A 25,475-nucleotide genomic window follows, 5' to 3' on the forward strand; every position below is an offset into this window, starting at 1 on the left:
CCCTCTGGGGCCTCATGAGCCCCTCCCCTCCGCTCCGGAGCGGAGACCACACCCCTCCCGTCTCTGAATACCTTCCAGGGGCCTCTCCTAGGGACGCATTTCAGCTTGCTTTAGAGCTAATAATATTGAGTCCTCCCTGTACGGGCATTTAATCAATTCTGTAAAGAGGGCCTATCTCCATTTTGCAGATCAGATAACTGAGGCCAACAGAGGTAGAATTAAATAGCACAGCCGCATGCACTCAGATCCATTCAAAGTTTGCACTTTCAGACTTGAAGCCCCAGGGGGCTTAGGGTAGCCCTTCCCTCCACTACTATCGCCGTCGTTCCTAAGGGTTTTCTGAAGCGAGGTGTGGCTTCATGGGACTGCCCGCACGTCAACGCCCCCCCCCCCCCCCAATAACCACAGAGTCAGGATAGGGGGGGGTCTGGCTTTCTCTTTAGTTCTCATCACACTTTGGGGCTCTCCATTACAGAGAAGGCACTTCGATGGGAAGGTCACCTGATTCAGACCAACCTTGTCCTCCCTCCCACCCCCAGCTCTCTGGGGGGGAAGGGTAACAACATCTCCACCTGACATCCCCCTTGGCACTGGTATGTGGGTCCCCTTAACCGATAGGCCCTGGGGAGGGCCCAAGGCCTTGACCTCCAGACTCAGCATTTGGGGGAGGGGTTCCAGATAAAGGACTCAGAGCTGGAAGGCAGCACGTCCTGGGAGCTGCCCCCAGCCAGCAGGGGGCGAGGCAGAGGGCTGCAGGGGTGGGTTGGCACAGGGGAGGGGGACAGCTTGGCCCCCAGGCTTCCTGGAGCCCCCCAAATCCCGCAAGAAGGGTCCCACCTCCTACAGATCCCCTAAAGGCACCGGTGAAGTATGGGGTGGGTGGGGGAGGCACCCGTTAGGTGGTGTAGACTCACACACGCACACACCGTGGTGGGCCTAGCATGGCGCTGGGCACAGAGAAGGTGCTCAACAAATGTTTTTTTGAATGTATGAATAAAGGGAGCGAAGAGGGTGTGAGGGACAAAGGACAGGGCCTGGGGCCCTTTGGCCCAGCCTGTTTCATTCAGAAAATAGCAGTTTAAAAAATGTAAAAATCCTTTCCCTCCTCCCCCCAGTTTATGGGCCCAGGAAAGGGGTGAGGGAGGGGTGTCTCCACCCCAACCCTTCCCTCTCCCCTTCCCCTAAAAATCTATATACACATATACATATTTATATGGCACCGCAAAGGGATCCTGCCTATGCCTCCACACTTGGAGCTGTGGCACCAAACCCCAGGGCCTCGGGGTGGTCAAGGCAGAGGTGAGAGGTTGGAGCTTGGGCCATGTGGGAAGCGGCCCTCAGGTGCTGATGAGGCCAGAGAAGCTGGATTCTAGGGTCCTGAAGGACAGATCCCTGCTCCCTTTACAAGTGGTAACAGATCTTCTACCCTCCCCGCCCTCCTAGGCAGAGATTGGTGGAGGCTATAGCAGTCCCAAGGTAGGAGGTGGGGCGACTAGGTCCTCCCCCACCAGCCTAGATTGCTGCAACCTGAAGGCTGTTCCAGGCAGAGCTGACCCGGATCGTGGCCCTGGGAAAATTGGGCCGAGAAGAGGGCTCTATGCAAGGCACTTGGTGTCCACTGTTCCCAGGCTGGGGGCCCAAGGCGTGGGGCAGCAAAACCCTGCCCCTCCCCCAGGCAGAACTGGAAGGGCCCGAGGGACCCAATTTGGCAGCAGAGAAACATGGCCGTGCAGAGAGAGAGAGAGAGAGAGAGAGAGAGAGAGAGAGAGAGAGGAGGGAGGCAGCACGCAGGGCCCCACAGGTCCCCCAAGAAGGAGGAGGTTCTAAGGCACTGACACAGGGACCCAGGGACTCGTCGCCCGCCCTCGGTGCAGCCTGCTGCCCCCTCCACAGCCTGGCCGGGCTGGCGGGGGAGAACGCCCACTTCCCCGTGGCGCTGAGTTTTCTTAAGGAAGAGTCCGCGTGTGAGTGGTGCAGGTGTGGTCAGGGGCAGGTCCTGGCCCCGTGGCGCCTCACTAGCTGCCGGGCCGAGGCTGCCTGAGCACTGAGTACACGTCATCCACACGGCTGAGCTGCTCGAAGAAGGGCAGGAGGTCGTGGAGCTCCGTGTCACTCATGTTGTCAAACCACGAGGCCACCGGTACCTGAGCAGATGGGTGTAGGGCGGTGAGGGGGGCAGGCGGCCCTGAGCACAGAATGTCCAGGTCGATCCTGAGCACCCACTGCTCGATGGGCCACCTCCTGGAAGCCCCTTACCCACAGTCTTCAAACATTCTGACGGCAGCCCCAGTGAGTCACACATTTACACACAGGTCAGAGCAGAGGTTCTACGGAACCATACTTAACCTTACCGTGTGCTAAGCACGCTAATATTTTCAGTTCTATTTCATTAAAAAAAAAAAAATCCCAACTAAGACGCACTACATTATTTCCGTGTTCCACTAACAGCTCACAACTGGCGGTATGAAAAATGGAAACTGATCCAGTGTCCAGCAGGGACCCGAGCCCATGGCAGGCACCCTGTACGTGCAGGCAGAATGGGCTGAGTGACTAACAAAGGACAGAGAGCTGCAGTGGGTGGATAAGGCGGGTGGGCAGCAGGCATGGGTCACTGAGGAAAGAGGGAGGAATGGGAGGGCGCCAGCCCCCAGCAGGGGCCCCTATCCCCATCCTGCCCGGTACTCACGGCGTTATCTGGATGGAAGACATAGGAGGCGGGCGAGTTGTCCAGGATGAGCACCCGCCGAAGGTCTCGGCCCAGCCGGCTCAGGTCCTTCACGTAGTTCCCCCGGTGGAAGACGCATGACTCACGAAACAGCCGCGCTCGGAAGGCCCCCCACTTGTCCAGCAGGTCAGCTACTGGGTCTGCGTACTGGGGGGCAGGAGGTGGGTCATCCAGGGCCAAGGGCGACCCAGAGGTCACTGCCCAGAGGTCGTGCGCTGGAGGCGGATAGGAAGCAGAGATGCCCCAGGAGGCCTTCGGAGGGTGGAGGGCTCACCTTGGCAAGGCTGGCGGTGAACAGCACGCATTCGAAGAGCTCACCCATCCGCTGCAGGAACTCATCGACGTGGGGCCGCTTCAGCACATAGACCTGGGGGGTGGGCCAGTGAGGGGACTGCTGGCCCACAGGCCTGGGTGGGGTGGGGCGGCCGGGGGCTGGGAGGGAGTGGGTGGAGGAGGCACAGGAGCACAGGAGGGAGGCTGGTCCCAGGGCCTGCGGGCTCCACTCAGCAGCCGGTGCAACCACCACTGGGGAAAACACCCACCCACCCAGAAGAGAATCAAAATGAACCTCCAACTCCTGGTTTCGGGCCCTGCCTCAAAGGGAATCACTAATTCCCAGCCCCTTCCTCCACCATGGCCTCAGCCCGATGTAGGGGCCTGGGGGCAACCCCCTCACCCCAGAGCTGCAGAGCACCGGCCCCCGAGCCAAGTAATGGAGAACAGGCTGGACAGCACACAACCTATCCTGAATTACTTGAACTGGGTCCCGGGCAGGGTGGGGCGAGGGGGCACCAAAAAGGACCCCGACTCCCTGCAGGCCTTGGAGTCGGGCCAAGTCCCTGAGGGTCCGTGTGACCTTAGGCAAGTCTCACACCCTCTCTGGGCCTCTGACATTCCACACCTATCAGAGTCCCATCTGGGACTCTCAGGATTGGTGGGAAGAGCCTGGGGTCTGGAAGACAGATGCCAAGCCTACCACCTCCCCCCACACCCGGCCCCTCACCTGGTGGACCACCCCATCAATCTCCACAGGGATGATGAAGTCGGCATTGTTGACTGGCTGTGAGGGGGGAAAAGAGCTGCTGGAGCTGGGGCGAGGCCCGCCGAGACCGCCTCCCAGTCCAGGGCAGACTCCCTTAGAGACCCGGGGCTGAGGGCTGCTGGGCAGGGCCCACCTTGAAGGAGCTGTGCACCAGGGTCTCGTCCAGGTCGATGACTACGCAGATCTTGTCCAAGTCCTGGGCCTTGGCCTCGGGGAGCAGGTACTGGACTGGGGTCTGCTGTGGGGACGGGCGGGGCTGGCTGCGGGCACCTCTCTCAAGCCCCGGTCATTTCTCCTCCACATGTCTTCCCTCCCCCAGCCCTCTACCTGGCGAGCCACAAGGATAGTGGGAGAGACCAACCCCTTCCCAGCTTTGCCCCTGCCAACTCTGGAGCCTGGGGTAGGCTGCCTGGCTCTCTGGGCTTCACTTCCTGACCTGGGAAACCAAGGAAGAGGAAAGCTTCCACTTCTGAAGGGGAAATTCAGAATTCCTGTGGTTGGGGGGGGGGGGGGGCCCTGGGGGGGGGGGCCCTCCCCTCGGAGGCAGTCTTGGGGCATTCAGGGCTGGGAAGGCCTGGGAGGGTGGAAGGCTTGGTTGGGGGACAGGGGGGCTCCCCCCTCCTTCCAGGGCCTACGAGCGGGTCATGAAGAGCCCCCTCCCCCTAAACCCCCTGAGGGCTGAGCCCAGGTGCCCCTGCAGCGCCCTCCTGACCATCACACACCTTGGGGACAGCACCGTTCTCCTCCACGAGCAGGGGCGCCCCACTGTGGGCGGGCAGGGCCTCCCCATCATCCCGGCAGACGCAGCAGAAAAGTGAGTGGAGGATGCCCCGACTCCGGGGCTTCTGAGAAGCCGCTGACTTCTGGTCACCTGAAGCAGGGAGGCCCAAGGTGGGGGCAGGCACACTGACTGGCCTGCAGAGGTGGGCACGTGTGCCCAGGCACGAACCCCTGGGCTGAGAGGGTCTGGCCGTGCTGCCTTCATTGAGGGAGACACATGAAGGTGGCATCCTGATAGTCTTGGCTCCAGGCCACCCCTCCTCTCCCCACAAGTTCTTCTAGTGTGGGTACAAAATTACCCACATTAGGGAGTGGGCTGGCTGGAGGCGGGGCATGAAGGTGTTTTCTCTTCCTAACAGCCTCCATCACTGCTGGGGGATCAGCCCACTGGGGTCACCTCCTGACACCCCCCTGTACCTGAGCAGCCCCTATTCAGTAGGGCCCCTGCCAGAGAGGGTTGAGGCCTGGGGCCCTGGGGCCCACTCCTGCCTTCCTTCCCCTCCTTCCATCCTCTCCGCCTCCAGAGGTCCAAAGTCCTCCCTGAGGCTGGGCCCAGAGACAGGCGGTGGGGGCCTGGGGCCAGTGTCCTGCCGCCATCTGCCGGCCCCTCCTCCTCCGCCCCCGCCCGGACCTCCAACTTAGGTCCCGCTGATAGACGGCCCGCCCTCCAACATCCCCTCCACCCGGCCCGGGCAGAGCTAGGCCCAGGCCACAGGTGCGAAGACCTGGAGGTACTTCCTAGCTTCTTAAGTCAACACCGGGACAGGGAGGGGCAGACCCCCCTGCCCAGACCCGGCAAGCCCCGGGGTGCCCGGCCGAGGCCGGCGGCATCTCGGGTCGGTGCGTGTGCGCACAGACCCAGCGCCCACCGGCCTGCAGCCGGGGCTCCGAGTTCCCCGGTCCGACGGGCGCGCTAGCGATCCTTAAAAGCGGTTGCCCCTCTCTACGTCTCCGAGAGGCTCGGCGCCTCCACGAGTGACACGAAAGTTTGTGAAGAACGTGGCTGTGTGGTAGCGGGAGATCCTTCCAACCCTCCCCAGCCCGCTGTCACCTCTGCGCCCCCTCCCTCGACCCGACCAGACCGCGGCCCAGAGGGGGCGGAGTCTCAGCTGGTGGCCTGAAGGCGCCCTCTTCAACCCCCCCATCTCCCAGCCCCACTGGCGCCAATGGGGGGGAGGGGGCGACTCTCAGGCATCGCGCACAGCCAGTCCGGGAAAGCCGGAGGGCGCCCCTTCTCTACCCCTGCCTCAGTTTCCCCACCTCGAGCAGACAGGAGCGCCCAAAAGGGGGCAGGCCCCGCCCCGCGTCTCTGAGCCTCTGCGAGTTCAAACTCTCAACCAGCTCCCCCTCCGGTTGGAAGCTTCGGGCCCCGCCGAGTCGGGAGCCTGGGGCGGCAGCTGCGGCTGCCCCGGGGAGGGTCGCGGCCCCCTCCACCTCCCCGCAGCACCCGGACTGCGGGCCCCTCCGCGCGCCCCTGTACCTTTGCTCCGTAGCGGGCTCCGCGCTTCCTCCTTGCTGATCTGAGTAATGACGGCCGAGCTGTCCATGGGGCCGGGCGCGCTCCGCTCCGGCCGGACTCTGGCCCGGGCGCCCGGCCTCCCCCCCGGCTCGGGCCGGAATCGGGGCGCGGGGGGGAGGGGAGGGGTGGGAGGGAGGGATCCCCGCGAGCTTCGGAGGGGAGGGGAGCCAGGTTCTAAGGGGGAGGGGGAGGGAGGGGGCGCGGAGGAAACTTTGTTACAACATGGAGTTTCCTCCCCGCGAGGCGGATGCAAACATGGAACCCGGGCGCCGTTTCAAGGCTCCCCCTTAAAAGGGCAACGGTTTCAGCGTGACCTGGACTTGGCCGGGGCTTTCATCACTTCTGGGGCCGGCGCGGCTTGGCGGGCTAGGAGGCGGGCCCGGCCGGGTTCCTGCAGCACTCCAGGGGGCGTCGCCTCCCTTCCTGCCGCCCGCCCGCCTGCGGGGCCGAGCCTCTGCGGCTGCGTGGCAGGGCCGGCACCCGGCCCACTGTTCTCCCGCGCTGGGCGGCCAGGGGACAGGGCCCGCCCGGAGCGCCCACGCCCGGGAGTGCCCCGAGGGCGGCGCGGCTCCACCTCTGCACATTCCGAGGGTCGGGGGCTGGCAGCTTCTCGGTTTCCTCATCTGGGAAATGGGGTAACACCGTCTAGTCTGTAAAATGGGTCTCTCCGGCGGTCTAGGGGCCATCTCGCAGGGAAGTCGTGAGCGTACAAAGACTCTTTGCTACCTTCAAACGGCTGTGCAGATCCACACAATTAGGCTCTTAACCTAATTGTGACCTAACCATGACCGTCACCACCTACCGCAGTCTCGGGCCCCTTCCCCTAAACCCGGAGTTGTAGGGCGTGGAAATCGCAGCTGTCTGCCCCGGGATGCCCCCTGCCGACCTCTCCCAACCGGCTCACCTGGCGCCCGGCCACGTCCACTCCAGCCACCTGGCTTTCTCGCCAGAAGCCAAGCGCCTCCACGCGTCAGGGCCTTTGTACATGCAGTTCTCTCGGCCTGGAATGCGCTTTCTCCGACTTCTCACAGCCAAATCCCACCGACCTCGAAAAAATGACACCCCCTCCAAGAGGCTTTTCTAGGCCCCTCCTCTACTCCCCACGCCGGCCACGATGTGACTGTTGGGCAGGGGGGGAAATCAAGCGGCGGCCACACACAGTGGGGCCCCAATCCCTGCGGGCTCAATGCCCAACCGTGGGGACCACAACGTCAACTGGAGGACCTTGAACACCCGCTCCACCTGGGTCTGTGCAGACGCACCGGCGGGCGCGGGGCCCGCGTTTCCACGCAGATTCTTCACGAGGGAAACTCCCGTGTAGTGCGCGGTGAGGTTTGCGGGTGGGTTTTTTTTTTTTCCTGTTTATGAAGTTCTTTCCATTTGCCGTTACTATTTTGTGTTCACGTTTAAAAAATATTCATAACGCCAAGCCTTGACAAACACGCCTCAGCATTTCCTTACCCCGCCGGGCGGGGCGGGGCGGGGCGGGCGCGTCCAGTCCCGTCCGGCCGCTGGGTGCTAACGCGGCGCACGTCCTCCGGGCCGGGCGGAGGGGGAAGCCGGAGGGCGAGAGGCCCCGCGAGGGGAGCGGCGCTCGCCCGAAGGCGCGCCAGCTTCGGGGCTGGGCACCAGGGCGGGGAGGAGGTGGTCAGAGGCTGTGAATCCTGTGGACTCCACGACCCCCCCCTTCTGCTACTGGGTTAGCCAAAAAGTTTGTTCGGTTTTTCCGGAACATCTTACTACGCCGCCGGCCGGCTGCCATCATTGCATTTAATCACGATAATCGCCAACTTGCGGCGAGCGCTTAGTCGGGCCCCCGCTTTGGCTGCGCCTCTCATCTCATTTACCTCTCAGAACAACCTGTTTTTAAACCCATTTTATAGATAAAGAAACTGAGTCCGGACCAGCGAGCGACTCGACCCGCCCTCCGCCGGGGGCAGAGGTTGGATTCCGGTCGCCGCGCCGAGCCCCCTCCCCTTCGGTACGGCCCCAGGGCGGGGCCTCGGTATTCTCTCCGGATGCTCAGCTGGCGCCGACCCCAAAAGGAAATGTGCGGCGGAGGGCTGAGTGAACCCCTGGCCTCGCCCCTGGCCTGAGCAGGGCGGCTCGCCTTCCGCTCCCTTCGTCTTTCCCTCTGTGAAGGCTGGAACCTGGCCGACTGTGCCACTGCGGGTCAGCGGAGCTGACGCGGGGATAGGGCACTGGGCAGCACTACTGCCCCCCTCCCGTCGCTATTCCCTGCACCTCCTACTCCTAATCCCCGCCCCCCCCGCTCCCCGCCATCGTCTCCTCCGAGCCTTCGCTGGTGCGGGTCTCCTCCCAGCGAGACCTGCCCTCCTCTCACGCTCAGCGGTGCACTTTCCGCCGGGGCGGAGTGGATGCGGAGTGAGCCCGGACGTCCGTGCAGTGCGGGGGTCTGGGGTCTGTGGGGACAGAGTTGCTGGTGGAAGCGTTCTGTAAGGTGGGGCGGGTTCTTTGGGTTTCCTCAAGAAGGAGGAGAGTCCACACCCAGCTGGTCTCCCTCTACCCTCTCTACTACAGCAAGTGGGGGGGTCGCCGTACCCGCATAGTTTATTTTTATTTGTTTCATATGTTTGCGCCCCAGGACGGATAAAGTCATGGGGACTGTGAGTCGAGAAACACTAGGACTCAGCCGGGGTCGGTCTGGCAACCATGGACAAGTGTCTTGTTCACCCAGCACCTCAGCTTCCTTCTCTGCCGAATAGGGTTGGTAAGGGTCCAACCCAGGCAAGTGGGTAGGGGGAATGCCGAGCAGAAAGGCCGGATGCCCTCCTCCCAGGCTCCAAGACACACCGTGGTGCACCTTCCGACACAGCGGGGTGGATGCGGAGTGAGCCAGGACGCCTGTGCAGTGCCGGGTGTGGGGGGTCTCTGGGGATGGAGTTGTGGGTGGAAGCCTCTGGGGAGAGTAATGGTGTCAGGCCACTCCCAGCCTGAGGGACTGATGAAGCATCTAGTTAGATCTGAACCTGGGGGCTGGGAGGACCAGAGCTGCTGGGGAGGGAGCAGCCCTTTGGGAGTCGTCCCTGTCTGGATATGACTGACCTTGGCCTGACTTTAGCACTAACGCCTTACCCAGGCCCAGAGCAACCCTTAGCTGGCCCTTTGGTCCCCTCCCCTCCTCCCCTTCCTTTACCCCAAATTCTAAGCTCTGGGCTTGACTATTCGTATGACCAGCCTGCCCGTTCTTCTGGGGAACTCCCAACAAGGTTGCAAATCTCTAGCTTTTGCACACACTGACCCCCACCCCCGCCCCAACTCCCGGCGTGTTCATCTCCCCCTTGACTGCTCTCCCTCTGTCTATTCGGCTTTCAAAATATTGTCCAGGAGTTTCTCTTCTGTGGGTCTTGCCTCATTCTTTGCAGGTGTGCCTGACGCACACTTCCGATCCTCAGTGTTTTGTTGTCATTTACTTAGGTTCCCCCCAACCCAGTGTGAGCTCCTAGAAAGTTGACATCTTTAATTCGAGACTGTGCCTCCGTTCCCCACGTCTAGCACAGGGCTGGCGCCCAACTAATGCCTAGAGAATTGACCAGAGGGGTGGGCAGCGGGTACAGCTGGGGGCACCTCAGGGAAGCAGGAAAGGGGTCTCCCGTTTCTCCGCTACCTGGCCCCCATTCATCCTCTGAGTTCGCAGGGGCCCCATCTTCTCCAGGGACTAGCCGGGAGAAGGAGATTGGGCGGCGTTCTAGCCCAGGTACCTCTCCGCCGTTGCTCGGGTGAGCCAGACCTGTCCCATCCCCTCCCTCTTAGAGGGCCCCACTTGTTTCGTTGCCCTTTTAAGAAAGAGGAAATTCTTCTCATAAACAAGCGCCTCAACCAGAGCGCGGAGCCCAGCTGCCTGCCCCGCCGCATCCCCGGGAAATCGGGGGTGCTTCCAGGCACAGCGCCCACGCAAAGCTCAATCTAGGGGAAAGGGCTGGCGGCCCCTCCTCGCCGCCGCTCGCCACAGCTCCGGGGCTGGGGTCCGAGGGACGGGAAGAGGCAGGAGGGACTTGGGGGAGCCTAGAAACAGCCCAGGGAGCGTCTGTAAAGTGCAGTCCCTTTAAGGGGCGAAAGGGCGCCGAGCCGCTCCCTGCGGCCGAGGGGGTTCCCCGCCCAAAGAGCTCACCCCACCTTCCCGCCTGGGCGGATTCCGAGGCCCCCGGGCGCGAGGCCCGAGTGACAGCCTCCTCCTCTTTGGAGGCGGGGAGTCCCGGCGCTCGGGATCGTCCCTGCCCCTAGGGGGAGCTGGGAGTCAACGCCCAGGGAGCGTTAACTGCGCGGCGTGGGAGTCCCGGCCGCCTGGTCCCCTGGGGAGATGGCAAAGGAATTGGGCCTCAGAGGCATCGACTCTTGGGTTCCTTAGGACTTGGCGCCCGAAGAGGGGAGAACCGCGCTTCTGTTTTACTGCCTGGAAAAGGGGTTTCAGGTGGAACAGAAAGGCTGAGGCCACTCCAGCGAGAGTAGGAGCGAGGCAGACCTTGGGGAGGGGGACTATTCTTGATGGTTCAGGGATTTTGTGCTTTCCTGTTTCCGTTTCCCTGCTCTTTTGGATAAGAAGTGAATTAGCATTTATTTATCATTTTCAGACTCTATTTTAAGTACCAGCTTGGAGCCTGTGTCCCACCCCCAATTGGGTTGGTCTGTCAGGTCACTCCTATAGGTGCTCAATAAATACTTTAGGAATGATTTTTTTTTTTTAAGTCTCAAGTGCCAGGCTCTGCGTTAAAGTGCTTTATTTATGTCCGTTGCAAGGTTGGTGTCCCCATTTTATAGTTGAGAACACTGAGATCTGGAGGTTAATCACTTGTGCAAACTAGGAGACAGCAGGTCCCTACAGAACCAGGGTTGGCCTGCTTCCAGAACTCCATCTTGCTGCCTCCACACACCGCCCCCGCCCCCCACTGGTCCAGCAGGCCAGTCTGCCCCACTCATTCCACCCTCGGCCGTGCCCTGGGTGGGAGCTCATCCAGAGGTCTTCTCCTCCTGATCCTCTTCAGGAAGCCCATACAGAAAGTGTTGGTGGGAACCGTGGGCCAGACGTGTGGCTCCATGGGTGATGAGACAGGTCCAGGCCTGGAGGAGTGGTGACCATGAGTAGGGGAGAGGACAAGACCTTTGGGGAAGCCCCAGTGCATCCCCCCTAAGCCCTCCATCTGTTGTCTCTTCTCCTTGCCTCCCCCATCCCCAAGGCGCCCGCTGACCCAACAGTACCAGGTAGGTGGTGAGGCCCAGGTAGACTGCGGCCAGCAGTGCCACAAGGCTGAAGTAGGCAGGGTGGGGTAGGCTGGGCAAGTAGCTGACCACAAAGTAGAGGTTGATGGCACAGATCAGCACCATGATGGAAGAAGTGCAGGCCTTGCTCACCCTTGGGCACAAGAGGGAGGCTCAGGATTGGCTGCATCTCCTCCAGTGCCCACAGCCAGCCTGGAGCTAAGGTGGGGGGTGGATACACAAAGCCAGCTTCCCAGGGCTGTGGGCCCTGGAGCAGACCCCTGGCCAACTTCTGCCTCCTGGGCCCTCCAGGCACCACACTGGCAGGATTTGGCAAAAGCAGAGTCTGAGGTGAGGGGGAGGAGCTCAAGCTCTAGAAACAGCCCCTGGCCCAGGATTCCAGTCCTGGCTCCTCCACTTGCTAGCTAGCTGTGTGACCCTGGGCAAGTTTCTTAACCTCTCTGACCTTATCTGGATAGTGGGAATAATGGGAATTCCTACCTCTTGGTGGTTGTGAGGATCAAGTGTGGTAATGTAAGTCCAGTGCTGGGGTTGGGGAGTACTCACGGGCCATTGGTAAACTCCTGCATCAGGGTGGGCATGCTGGTGAACGTGAGGATGGGCAGCACAGCGAAGGGAAGCTGGGGAGAATTGGGAGGAGGGGGCTGAGGGACCCTGCCCTTAGTAAGGAGGGGAGGAGCAGGCCGGGGCTCCAGTCACCCTCTGCCTCACTGTGCACCCTTGGGAAAGTCCCCTAACCACTCTGAGCCTCAATTTCTCCACTTCTATGCCTTCCAGGGTTGTAGGGGCTCCAAAGCAGGAGAAAGTGTTTGGAGGCTCTGGCCCCAGGCTGCCTGAGCTTGTATCCCAGCTCTGCCACTGGTCACTTAACTGCATGCATCAGTTTTCCCATCCGCAAAATGGGGATAATGGTGGTTCCTACCCCCTGGGGTGGCTGTGGGGAGTACATGAGGCTTGTAGATAAGGTGTGTTTAGAATAGTGCCTGGGAGGTAGGGGAGGCTCCGTAGGGGGATTGCTGTGGTTCTTGTTTGGCTCCACAGGGGGAAGGAGGTGATAGGGCCCGTGGGCTCACCAGCAGGCTCTGCAGCACGTTGAGCAGGTCGTTGAGGCCTGACAGGTCCCGGAGGTCCCTGAAGACTGCCACGAGCATGGTGGGCAGGATGGCACAGGAGCGAGTGAGCAGGACTCGGGCAAAGCGTGACCACCGCAGCTTCAGGAAGCCCTGGGGGGTGGGGTGGGCACCTTGGTGGTGGGGTGCAGGACTGCGTTCCAAGGGAGGGACCCTCTATCCTCCCTCAGCCCATCTCATGCCTCGAGGAACACTCTGTTTTTCCATCTTTGAAATGGGGGCAGCTCTGTCCATAGTTGGTGGTGAGGGGATAGATGGGGGGAAATTAGGGGGGATTCCCCTCCCGCAGCTGATTGCTGAAGACTAAACCGTGTTGGAGAAAAGGCTCCTATTAGTCCTGGGTCTGCAGTCTCGAGCCTCACCTCGCTGAATCTCAGTTTTCTCATCTGTAAAGTGGGGCTTATAAGGGCACCCGTTGGGCTGCCTTAAGGATCAAGGAAGCGGACGTCCGAGCCCCGAGTAGTGTGCCTTGTCCTCAGACCCCTGCCCGCCCCGGCCCGCCCCAGCCCCACCTCCATCACAAACTGTCCCGCGTAGGTGCCGGTCATGGTGGAGCTCTGCCCGGCGGCCAGCAGACCCACCGCCCAGATGTAGAGGGCTGCGGGGCCAAAGAGGCAGCCCAGGATCACGCCCTGGAGGGAGGGGTGTGGTCAGACCCATGGACCCGCCCCTTCTCACTCAGGCTCTGCCCCTGAGGTGGGCGTGGCGAGGAGCCCCGCTGGGTAGAGCCCTTCCACGCCCGCCCTGCCTCGCGCTTACTCCTTGGTAAATGTCCACCGCCACTGTAAGGTTGTTCATGGGGAAGATCTTGGCGTAGTCGTGGAGGCTGCTGTTAGCACAGACGTTGAACTGCGGGCACCGGGCAGTAGGAAGGAGATGTGAAGCGCACACTCAGTGTTAGAAAATCAGACCTCCAAGCCTTGACCAAGGGTTGAAAACTGGTGGCCCGCGGGCTGCATCCAGCCAGACATATTTTGTTTGGCTAACAAATTTTTTTTTCTTTAGTGTGAATTGGTTGACAACATTTACAAATGAGAAGATTTAACATGAGACCCTGGTTTCCAGCTGCTCTTGGATTGTAAGAGCTGGCATTACCACAGAGAGACAATTGGCCGTCAGTGACTTAAGCTGCCCCACAGGCCCTTCTCCCTTACATGGGACCCACTTTCCACAGCTCTGTGACTCGGCTGGTGTCAAAGGCAATGTGTTACTGCGGTTTGCCATCCTATTTAGACCTCTCTCCTTATGCTAAGGAGCAGAGACCCAGGGAGGGCTATGACCTCACAAGGTCACACAGCAAGGCAGTGGCAGTGCCCATGTCCCCGGAGGCTTGGCCAGTCTGTCCCATCCCCACCCAACCCTGTCAGCGTTCAGTAAGCGCCCAACACTGGCTAGCAGTTGTTAGAGCCTTGGGACAGAGACTCACTCAAAAACTGAGACAGGCACAGTCCCAGATCCCAGAGAGCCAGGGAGGAGCTGGCCGGCTCCTTAGCTTTCAGAGTCCGCTCAAATGTCACCTCCTCCAAGAGGCCTCCCCTGACCACCTGGCCTAATGTAGTAGTCCCTCCCTCACCACACCCCCAATTATGTTTCATCACCCCCTTTATTTCCTTCACAACATCGTTCATATTTTCCTTTGAAACCGATCAACTGATTGGTTGATTTGTTTCCTGTTTGCTCACTGCCTCTGAATTTAATCTGCAAGAGGGCAAGGTCTCTGTATCATTGACTGCTGTATCCCTAGGGCCTAAGACACTGGCTGATACATAACAAATGCTCAGTAAATCTTTGCTGAATGAATGACAGTTTATCTACTAATAATGAAGATTATCACTAGAAACTCAAGAAAAGAAATTGACTGCCTGCATATTCCTAACCCCATGCTCATGCTTAGGCAGACACCCCCTCCCAGAATGCCCTCTCTGCAGTTTGCTGGGCAAATCCTGCCCACCCTTCAAGGCGCAGCTGGAATGCTGGATCCTCCAAGACTCAGCTCCTCTCCCCAGTCACCTCCCCTGGACGTCTGTGCCTTGTAGCCCCTGGCGTGGGGCTGACCACATGCAAGCCTACATGTGGCGTGTCTCCCCAGTGGGGTGGGGAAGGGGCTCCCAGCCAGAGGCCAGGGTCGCAGACTCCCTCCCCTACCAGTGCCTGGAATGCAGGACAGAGACTCGAAGGGCTTAGCTGCGCTGTTTGGAGTCCCCAGCAAAGCCTGAAGGGCATGTGCGTATGGGGTGTGCCTCACCGCAGCCTGGTTGGTTTGCTGGTAGAAGGCTTGCCCAAAGACAGCCACAACAAAGAGGTTGATGAAGAAGGAGACAGACAGGGCGATGGCGGCTTCAATCAGGAAGTACATGTTGGCTTCTCGGATGTCTGCCCGGCGGGCCCGGTCTATCTCTCGAGACTATGAAAGTCAAAGGGAGGGAAGCACCAAAGTCCCTCAGAGTCATCCCAACATTCTCTACCCTCACACCTCTACCTATGTTCCCCCCAAACCCCAGTACTTTCTAAAGCCCCCTACATGGCCGTCTGGGATAGGCCTTTGTTTCTGCCTCAGGGCCTTTGCACTTGCCAGTCCCTCTGCTTAGAATCTCTTCTCCCCTGGTCTTCCTTCCCATCCTTCATGTTTCAAAGGCCTTTGCTGACTCCTTTTCTAAAGAAGCCCCCTCCTCAGTCATTCTCCATCATACTTCTCTGTTTTGTTTCCTTCAGAGCACCTTTCACAATCCATTTCTTTCCTTTATTGTTTACTTGCGCATGGTCTGTCTCTCCTACTAGAATGCATGCTCTAAGAAGGCAGAGGACTTATCTGTCTTTTCGTCACTGACCCCCAGCTCCCAGCACACAGTAGACCCTCTATTATTATATATTGAATAAAGAGTGATTCACTTCCCTCCTAAATTCACAGTTGGGAGCCAAAGGGGCGGGGCTCCAGCCTTGGGGGCGGAGCCAGTGTGGCTCTTAGGGAGAGAGCGTGTCTCCCTGCCCTCCAGTCTGCTCACCTTGACCAGGGCTGAGTGCAGGTAGATGTTGTGGGGCATGATGATGGCGCCAATGATGCCCACGGCCTGCAGCAGCTCGGGCTGGCCGCAGCCAGGGCACAAGGGCAGGAACAGGCCCCGAAGAAGTGCTCCCTGAGCAGGACGTGCCACCACATACTGTGGAGAGGAGCCTCGTCAGGCTCCGCTCCACCCCTGAGCAGCCATTCTCACCCTCCACTCCAACCGCTAGGGAGCATGGCTAAGGTCCGCTCCCCCTCTCCCCTCAGGCTCAGCAGGGGGCAGAGTGGGGTGGCCTTGGTGTGGGGACATGGTACGGCTTCCCACCTCATAGCCGAAGGTCAAGGCCATAATGGTAATAAGAAATCCAAAAAAGGCTTCCAGCTTCCGCAGCCCTAGGGGGAGAACAAAGGGGCAGAGCCAAAAAACCACAATTGTAACATAAGCAATTATTAATGGCTGGTATCTTGAGCACTTTGTTCCAGGCACTGTGCCAAGCGCTTAACATATAGCGCTCAGTGTAGCCTCGCCGCAGCCCTGTGGCCTCTGTGCCATTATCCGCATGTTATAGATGAAGAAACAGAAGTCTAAGTAACTTGCTCAAGGCCATACAGTCAGAGTGAGGTTGCTAGGAGCACTTCTCCCAATTCAGCAGAGCATCAATCAGCTCCTACATTCATTGCCGGTCCCCCCCCTCGCCAAGTCCCCTGTGGGATGAGAGGCACACCCACCGTAGTTATCGAGGAAGAGGAAGAAGAATGTGTCCACGATGGTGATGAGGACACCACCCCAGAGTGGGATTCTGAAACCAGAGTGGCCTGCGTCAGCCCCGCCCGGTCCAGGAGTCTGGAACTCCCTCCTCAGGGCTGGAGACTGTAGAATGGGGCCTCCCAGGAGCAGGCACTCAAGTGGCCCCAGACAGCTAAGGGAGAGGGGAGTGGGAGTGTGCTAGAGACGGGAAAATGGCGCATACATGCTAGGAAGGGCCAAGCTGTGTGGAGGACCAGCATGGTAGGGAGCTTGGGGCTGCAGTCCTGAAGGCTGCATGGTGCTGACATCTGGGTGATTTGAGACAAGTCACTTTACGTATCTGGGTCTCCATTTCCCCATCTGGCAAATTGGGCAATAGCTCTGAGTCAGAGGTGACTGGAGGATGAAGTGGACGCAGGGAAATAGAAGGCCTGGGGAGGAAGAAGCAGCTGTTCCCAGCCCTGGACTGAAGAGCTGGGGCCCCTCCGGAGTACCGTCCAGCTGAGAGCAGATTGAATGCAATAGCTGTGCCAATGACTTCCTGCATGTCTGAACCCACGATGGCTAGCTCGATGGTCAGCCAGAGAAGGATGCGGGGCACCTAGGGGGAGGTAATCCCGTCATTAAGCCTGGACCAATTATTTGTCTGTTGTCTCAGCCCTACACTGACTGACCTTTCTGTACCTGGCTCTATACTCCTGGGCTGGAAGCCTGCAAACTACATTTGCAAGTCGGCCTTGCCAGCGGGCTTCCAGTTAGGTTTTCATGGTGTAAAATTAATCAACAGAAACTTCAATTAAATAGAGGCGGGAGCGGGCTTCCAGTTAGGTTTTCATGGTGTAAAATTAATCAACAGAAACTTCAATTAGAGTCGGGATATGAGAAGGGGAAGCTCCCACGCCCTGCGAAGATAGCAGAGCCCAACAGGAAGAAGAAAGACTCCTCTTCATTCCCCGGCAAGGACTCAGCCACTGAAAAGCCATGGACTCTTTGTTTACTATCGGCCTCCCAACTTTCCTTTCCCCTCCATAAAAGTGTTCTCCCTTTGCCGTGCGGAGACTTGCACGTGGCTCCCCATGGCTGCAGACTCCCCAGTTATGATTCTCTGCTGATCCTGAATAAGCCCATCTTTGCTGGAGAAATATCTAGCAGTCTATTTGTTTTAGGTCAACAGTAGGAAATAGTTAAAGGAAATGGAAAGGCAGGGAGACATCATTTTTACCCCCTGCTTCTGGAGCTGGCACCAGCAAGGGCACCAGGCAATATGGGCTCCAGTCAGCAGTGGCGGCAGTGTTTCTAGAAGCTTGGCAGCGAATGATGATCCCTGGGCTCCTGTCCAGCAGCTTTCTGATCTCTGGGTAACACCTCCTTCCCTTGCTCCTTCAGCTCTTTCAACACCTTTGTGACTACATCCCTGCATTAGATACCTTCGAAATATCTAGTGGCGTAATTTCTGTTTGTCTGCCTGGACGCTGACGACAGCCAAGTCCCCAGTGTCCACCGCAGCCAATGATTATCCCGAGCCAATGCCCACCTGCTTTTCACCTTGGGCAAGTCACCTCTCCAGGGGCTTCCTGTCCAGGTGCACCAAGCTCACCTTAGGGTAGTAGAGATGGCAGACCTCGCCCAAGTCCTTGCCTGTCACCACGCCCAGCCGGGCAGCAAGTCGCTGGCAGAGCAAGCCCAACACGGTGGCCCACAGCAGTACCCAGAGCAGCTGTGAGAAGCCAGGGAGAGACCGTCAGCCAGAGGGACCAGTCTCTGATAAGCCCTGAGCTGCTGGGACCCTCTAACCAAGGACACCCTCTGGGGAGCGAATGGGGGAGACAGAGCTAGAAGACTCCTCCCACTCCCGCAGGGCTGCCTTGGGGACCCTTTTGTGGTCCATGTGAACTTAACACCTGTTCCCAGGAACACTGGCCATGCATGCCCCTCTGGGGAAACGTGGCAAGCTGGGGGTCTCCACCCACTTAGCCTGGTCACCCCCTCCCCACTGTGCCCCGACTCAATCACTTTGAATCCAGCCACAGCCCCAGCCTGAAGGTCCGACTCGATGTTTCCTGGGTCCAGGAAAGCGATGCTCATAAGGAAGCCGGGCCCCGTGAAGGCCCACAGCTTCCGCAGGCTGAATGCGCCCTGTGGAGGGAAGTGGAGTGAGGGGTCTTGGACACAGGGTTGGGGACAGCTGGCCGTGGCCAGCCCCCAGGTGAGCCCCTCTGGGCTCATGGGCCCAGGCTGGCCAGCCCTGCCCTCCATTCCCCATTCCTGGAGCTGCCATCCCGGGAGTCGGGATGGGGGGGCGGGGGGTGGTTAGTGGAGCACAGGGGGTGGGAGGAAGTCGGGATTTGCTGAGTCACGGCAGATCAGCTTTCTGGATTGGTCAGGTTCTGTGGTCTACACTTGACCAGCCTTCCTCAGGCAGGCCCTGAGTCAGCAGATCCTCAGAGCCCAGAGGGGAGCTTTCCTGGGTCAGGCCTCCCTGGGCCAGCTCCTCCCTGCCCAGTCCCTTCTCAGACCACCGGGCCTCCTCTCTGGAGCCCACTGAGCCTAGGGTCTCCCCACCCCTATTCCGGGGGTTGGCCTGGCAGCCTGGGCATCTGCTAAAGATTCTGGGAATGCAGGGTGATACTCTCTTAGGAGCCAGCCGACAGGCTCCACATCTCCCGATGCCCTTGTCTGCGTCCTTTCCTTAAATGTTACAACAAATCCTTGAGGCTCCAACCGGAATTCACCCCAGGTCCCTTTCCCTTCCTAGGAAAGCTGAGATTCATCTAGAAAGCCACTTGGTAATTTTTAGACAAATATTAAGTGCCCCAGCTAAGCACTGGGGACAGAAGCAGGAAGGCAGCAGTTGCCATTGTCCATCACTGCTGCTCAGAGCTGGAAGGGACTTGCCATGGTCTGCAGGAGACCCCCCTCCCCCTGTGAGATCCCATATGATCTTGTCCATCCTGAAAGACCCCAGGAAGTTTCCAGCATTCTCACCGGTTCTGTATCTGGGATGGGGATCTTCTTGCTCAGGTAGGTCCCTCCGGGAAGCTCTTGCTGTAACCCTGGGTTGGGTGGGCTGGAGATGGAGCCATATCTGGTCCTGCTGAGCTTTGGGGGGCCTGTGTCACCTGCAAGGGGCCCCATGAGCCTTGGTGAGTGACCTGCCTCTTTCTGGTGGCCCAGGATTAAAGCCATCTGTCCTCTTCCCCCACCTCCTCTTGGCAAAGTGGAGAAACGAAGGCCCAACTGAACAGGAGGCCTCCTTGACTCCCATCTTGGGTCCACCGCCTCCACCCCGGACCAAACATTACAGAAGATGTGTGAGAAGCGGGGCCTTCAGGATTACCCTCCTTCCATGTGAGTGCAGAGATTCCCAGACCCAGATCTCTCTCGTCATGGAGGATGTGGAGAGGGACATGGGTTCTGAGGAGGGAAAGCTGACCCTGCTGTGTGTGCCCCTTGGCCTCATCCCTGCCACCTCCAGCAGCCAAGGAAGCTCCAGGAGCTCCAGATCCACAGAGATGAGGCAAGGGGGCACTCTGCCCTTGGGGATGTGAAGAACCCAGCCCCAGGCTGGTGTCCTTGCCCCCCTGACTCTCCCCCCCCACCCCCATTCAGGCTCTGTCCCTGGAGGGGGCCACTCACCTGTCATGAGGACCGCAGACTCAGGCACTCTGCACAAGTGGTGTGCTGGGCAGCCCTTCTGGCCACGCTTCCCCTCTGGGTGCTGGTGAGTGTGTGAGTCCACACCCTCTCACCCATCCTCAGCTGAGCTGGGCTGTCCTCACACACACGGAGCATTGTGAAACACTTTCCAAAGGCAGAAGTGGCCGGCTCTGGTGGAAGGGTCTGGGTGACCACAGTATGGTCATTTTTTCCCCTCCTGGCCTGAGTCCCACAACTCCTCTGGCTCCCTTCCAGGCAGCCGGAGTTGTGTGCGTCCCAAGTTAGCTCTGATTTCAGACACTTCCTGCCACTTGGGCATTCATGTCTAGATCATGTGACTGCCCCCTGCCTCCCCCTTCTCTCACCCTGCACAAACAGTCAGACCTTTCTCCTTTTCATTCTTGAGTCCCATGGCCAGTGGTTGGCCTAATGGGAGGAAGGGAGTTCTGATGCCTACCTCGACCTCAGTTTCCCACTGAGTGCCTCAAAGGAAAAGACCTTCCAGGCACGGCCACAGGGACATGCATTGAAGATTCAGGCCAAAGAGATCCTCAGAAGAAAAGGGCTGGAATTCTGGTCCTTGTTCTGCCACCGATCCACTTGACATTGTCACCAGATCATGTCCTGTCTCTGATCTTGTTTCTTCTGTTAAAGGAAGGGCTCAGACTAGCTAAGTGGTTAAAAGTTTAGGTGTCCAAGGAGGCCAGGCAGGTAAGATGAACTATGAGACAGGTTGGGAATGAGAAAAATAGTGCCACCTCTGGACTTCCCTGGTGATTTAGTGCTTAAGACTCCGTGCTTCCACTGCAGGGGGCACGGGTTTGATCCCTGGTTGGGGAAGTTCCGCATGCTGCCTCAGTGCAGCCAAAAAAAAAAAAGTGAAAAATAGTGCCAGCTCAGTGCTGAATGACAAAAGATGCTAAGCCTCAGTTGCGGGGGTGGGTACGGTAATAGGGAGTGGTGGACTGTAGCAAAACAAAGGTCATAAACTCTGTCTGAAGAGGGCAGTGCTTACAGAGTTCCAGCCAATTGTCATGTAGAAATGTGGGTCCACTGTCACCATGTCCTCTGACTTGTCAAGGATGCTGGAAAATGTATGCAACATATGCTTTTTGAATACTAGGCTAAAATTTTTTGAAAATATTGTGTAATCTAAACATACATTTCTATGGGCTGGATTCCACTTGAGGGTGACCAATCTATAACCTCTAGACCCTTACAGCTCCCAATCTCTTCTCCTTGCCAACTGCCAGCTCCTTTATCCCCCCACTTACCTCCCTCAGAGTTTTCTCCCTGCCATGCCCTGTAGCCTTTCTTTTCTGCCAAGAAGATTCAGACCTTGAATCGTCATGGGGTTTCCAACTCCAAAGTCTGCGACTTCAGGACTCAGAGAAAATTGGGACTGGTTCTCACATCCAGACCTGATCTGGGATATGATGTATCCCCATGTTGAGTCAAAAACTTGAGCCAAAGCTTAGGAAACCAGGGTGGGGAGAGGCAGCCAATTTCCTGGCTCCTGGCTGATTGAAGAGGCTAGAGGGACAGGAGAGGTGTGGATGTGGGTAGGGGGCTGAATGGTGGGTCAGAGAGGAGGAAGCAGCACTGGGGTCTGTCTCTCACTGTGCAATCCTGTTGCTCGAGGTACGGTCACCATCCTTGACCTCTAGGGTTTACACAGGTTTGCAGTCGCTACCTTGGACTCACGTGGTGGTGGCTGTGGGGTGGTGCTGGGGTAGGATGCTATGATGGTTTAATTTTTTGTGTCAGTTTGACTGGGCCATGGGGTGCCCAGTAATTTGGTCAAACATTCTGGGTATGTCTGTGAGGGTATTTTTGGAGGAGATTAATATTTTAATCAGTAGACTAAGTAAATCTGATTTCCCTCCCTAATGGTGTATCATCCAACCAGTTGAAGATCTGAAGAGAACAAAAGGCTGAGTAAGGGAGAATTCTCTCTCCCTGAGGACTGCTTTTGAACCAGGACACTGATCTTCCCTGTCTTCAGACTTGGGTTGGACTAGAACTTACACCATTGGCCCACCTGTTTCTCAGGCCTTCAGACTTGGACTGGGATTATATATGCCATTGGCTCTCCAGCTTGCAAATCTTGGGACTTCTTGGCCTCTATCCTCACATGAGCCAATTCCTTATTATCTATCTATCTATCTATCTATCTATCTATCTATCTATCTATGTATCTATCTATCATCTATATTTTCATTGGTTCTGTTTCTCTGGAGAACCCTAAGACAGATGTCTTCCTCTTTGCATCTTTTGTGGGGCCTTCCCTGTAGTTAGGAACTTGGTGAGTATAACTGATTAATGACTGATCAATACCCTGCACAACCTCTGCCTTACAGAAGAGGCAGTATGTGTAACAGTTAAGAGCAGAGGTTTCTGGGCAGAGTGTCTACATGAGCCAGAGCTCCAGAAATCTGCGTAGTGGTCCCCTCGGATCTGGAGTTGCTGCTGAATACTAAACCCTGCATGCGTAGGGTGAAATTGCATGAAGCCCAGTTTGCTCAAAATGGATCACAGACTTAAATGTAAATTTAAAACTGTAAAGCTTTTAGAAAAAAAGTAGGAGAGGCAATTCCCTGGTGGTCCAGTGGTTAGGACTCAGCGCTTTCACTGCCGTGTCTTGGGTTCCATTCCTGGTTGGGGAACGAAGATCCGCAAGCCACTTGGCGAGGCCAAAAAAAAAAAAAAAAAAAATTGGAGAAAATCTTCAGGATCTAGGACTAGACAAAGATTTGTTAGACTTGACACTTATAAAAGCATGATTTATAAAGGGAAAAATGATGAATTGGTCCTCATCAAAATTAAAAACATTTGCTCTGTGAAGGGCCCTGTTAAGAGAATGAAGAGACAAGCTAAAGATTCAGAGAAAATATTTGCAAACCACAAATCTGACAAAAGACCAGTATCCAGAAATAGGGAAATCTCTTAAAACTCAAGAGTGAAAAACCAAACAATCCAATTAGAAATGGGCAGGGAGTTCCCTGGTGGTCTAGTGGTTAGGATTCGGTGCTTTCACTGCTGTGGCCCGGGTTCAATCCCTGGTCGGGGAACTGAGATCCCACAAGCCTCACGGCGTGGTCAAAAAAACCAATCCAAAACAAAACACCAAACAAAAAAGAGATGGACAAAAGTCATGAACACACATTTCACCAAACAGGATGTACAGATAGCAAATAAATATATGAAAAGATGTTCAGCGTCATTAGCCATTAGGGAAATGCAAATTAAATCATAATGAGATATCACTACACGACTATCAGAATAGCTAAGATAAAAAATAGTCACAATACCAAATGTTGGTGAGGATGTGGAGAAACTAGGTCGATCACAGATATGTTGCTGGTGGGAATGTAAAATGGTACAGCCACTCTGGAGATAGTTTGGAAATATCTTTAAAAATTAAAGATGCAGGAACTTCCCTGGCGGTCCAGTGGTTAAGACTTCGCCTTCCAATGCAGGGGGTGTGGGTTCGATCCCTGGTCGGGGAGCTGGGATCTCACATGCCTCACGGCCAAAAAAACAAACAAACAAAAAACCCCATAAAGCAGAAGCAGTATTGTACAAATTCAATAAAGACTTTAAAAATGGTCCACATCAAAAAAATCTTAAAAAAAAAATTAAAGATGCAACTACCATATGATTCAGCAACTGCACTCCTGGGCTTTTTTTTTTCCCCAGAGAAATGATGATTTGTGTTCACACAAAAATCTGTACACAAATTTTTAGAGCAGTTTTATTCATAATAGCTCAAAATGGAAACTACCCATACCATCCTTCAACGGGTGAATGGTTAACCAAACTATGGGACATCCATACCATAGAATATACTATGGTACTCATACCATATACTATGGTATACATTTATCCCAGAGAAATTAAAACTTGTGTTCATACAAAAACCTGTATATGAACGTTTATAGCAGCTTTATGTCTAATAGCCAAAAACTAGAATTAGCCTAGATGTCATTCAACAGGAGAATGGTAAAACTAACTGCAGTACAAACCACGGATTACTACTTAGCAGTGAAAGGAACAAACTACTGATACACACAGTAACTTGGATGAATCTCCAGGAAGTCATGCTAAGTGAAAAAAGTCAATCTGAAAAGTTTACATGGTTTACTATTACATTATATAACATTTTTTGCAATGACAAAATTTTGGAAATGAACGTCAGATTTACTATTTTTTTCCTTTTACTACTAAGTTGCAGCCAGTAGAGGTGGGTGAGGTCGGGGGTGGAGAGGGATGTAGGTGTGATTCTGAAAAGATAACTTGAAGGATCCTTGTGGTATTGGAACAGTTCCGTATCTTGACCTTGGTGGAGGATACACAAACCTACACATATGACAAACTGAACAGAACTTCATACACACACATGAGTACAAGTAAAACTGGGGATATCTGAAAAAGAGCAGTGGATTTTGTCAAGGTCAATATGCTGGTTGTATTTTTTAAATTTTTTTTTATTTTTGGCTGCATTGGGTCTTCATTGCTGTGTGTGGGCTTTCTCTAGTTGCGGCGAGCGGGGGCTACTCTTCGTTGTGGTGCACGGGCTTCTCATTGTGGTGGCTTCTCTTGTTGCAGAACACGGGCTCTAGGTGTGCGGGCTTCAGTAGTTGCAGTATGTGGGCTCAGTAGTTGTGGCTCATGGGCTCTAGAGCACAGGCTCAGTAGTTGTGGCGCATGGGCTTAGTTGCTCCGCGGCATGTGGGATCTTCCCGGACCGGGGATCGAACCCGTGTCCCCTGCATTGGCAGGCAGATTCTTAACCACTGAGCCACCAGGGAAGTCCTATCCTGGTTGTGTTGAAAGTGGAGATTCAAACAGATACTTGTACACCCGTGTTCAGACCAACACTTTTCACAATAGCCAAAAGGAGAAAACAACTCAAATGTCCATCAACAGATGAATAAATGAATGTGGTATATCCATACAATGGAATATTATTCAGCCTTAAAAAGAAATGAAATTCTGATATATTGCTATCATATGGATGAACCTTGAAAACATTATGCTAAGTGAAATAAGCAGTCACAAAAGGACAAATATTGTGTGATTCCACTTATATGAGGCAAATTTATAAAGACAGAAGGTAGAATGATAATTACCAGGGACCAGGGGATGAGGGGGAAAGGGGAGTTATTATTTAATGGGTACAGAGTTTTTGTCTGGGATGATAAAAATGTTCTGGAGACAGATGGTGGTGATGGTTGTTTGTTGTACAATAATGTGAATGTACTTAATGTTGCAGAATTGTAGTTAAAAGGGTACATTTTATGTATATTTTACCACCGAAAAATGTGGAAAAAATCCTGGTTGTAATATTGAATTTTTTTTAAAGATTTAATTCTATTTATTTTTGGCTGCGTAGGGTCTTCATTGCAGTGGCTTCTCTTGTTGCAGAGCATGGGCTCTAGGCGCACGGGCTTCAGTAGATGTGGCACGCGGGCTCAGTAGTTGTGGCTTGCGGGCTCTAGAGCACAAGCTCAGTAGTTGTGGCGCCCGGGCTTAGTTGCTCCGTGGCATGTGGGATCTTCCTGGACCAGGAATCGAACCCGTGTCCCCTGCATTGGCAGGCAGATTCTTATCCACTGCGCCACCAGGGAAGTCC

At 56.1% G+C, this 25,475-nt stretch overlaps 2 protein-coding genes across 8 annotated transcripts; both read right to left on the minus strand.

Moving 5' to 3' along the window:
* Positions 1-419: 419 nt before the first annotated feature.
* Positions 420-6,535, minus strand: CTDSP1 (CTD small phosphatase 1). 2 transcript variants are annotated; one of them, XM_068544467.1, is made up of 7 exons: positions 6,028-6,535; positions 4,490-4,638; positions 3,901-4,002; positions 3,729-3,785; positions 3,000-3,092; positions 2,687-2,872; positions 420-2,144 (listed from the first exon to the last, which is right to left on the minus strand). In XM_068544467.1, the coding sequence occupies exons 1-7, from the start codon at positions 6,092-6,094 to the stop codon at positions 2,016-2,018; spliced, it is 783 nt and encodes a 260-aa protein (XP_068400568.1). In that variant the 5' UTR covers positions 6,095-6,535; the 3' UTR covers positions 420-2,015. The 2 variants fall into 2 exon arrangements, with proteins under 2 accessions (XP_068400568.1, XP_068400567.1); XM_068544466.1 differs by having other exon boundaries at positions 3,901-4,005; positions 6,028-6,532.
* A 4,253-nt stretch (positions 6,536-10,788) lies between these two features.
* SLC11A1 (solute carrier family 11 member 1) lies at positions 10,789-19,982 on the minus strand. 6 transcript variants are annotated; one of them, XM_068544469.1, is made up of 15 exons: positions 19,820-19,980; positions 19,169-19,302; positions 18,197-18,319; positions 17,781-17,900; positions 16,678-16,784; positions 16,165-16,235; positions 15,761-15,828; positions 15,437-15,592; positions 14,680-14,838; positions 13,194-13,283; positions 12,947-13,066; positions 12,378-12,527; positions 11,851-11,924; positions 11,284-11,437; positions 10,789-11,145 (listed from the first exon to the last, which is right to left on the minus strand). In XM_068544469.1, the coding sequence occupies exons 1-15, from the start codon at positions 19,824-19,826 to the stop codon at positions 11,035-11,037; spliced, it is 1,644 nt and encodes a 547-aa protein (XP_068400570.1). In that variant the 5' UTR covers positions 19,827-19,980; the 3' UTR covers positions 10,789-11,034. The 6 variants fall into 6 exon arrangements, with proteins under 6 accessions (XP_068400570.1, XP_068400573.1, XP_068400574.1 ...); XM_068544472.1 differs by lacking the exon at positions 11,284-11,437 and having other exon boundaries at positions 19,820-19,982; XM_068544473.1 differs by lacking the exon at positions 18,197-18,319 and having other exon boundaries at positions 19,820-19,981.
* Positions 19,983-25,475: the final 5,493 nt, after the last annotated feature.

The sequence above is a fragment of the Eschrichtius robustus genome, chromosome 5 (assembly GCF_028021215.1).
Source record: "Eschrichtius robustus isolate mEscRob2 chromosome 5, mEscRob2.pri, whole genome shotgun sequence".
NCBI classification, from domain to species: Eukaryota; Metazoa; Chordata; class Mammalia; order Artiodactyla; family Eschrichtiidae; genus Eschrichtius; species Eschrichtius robustus.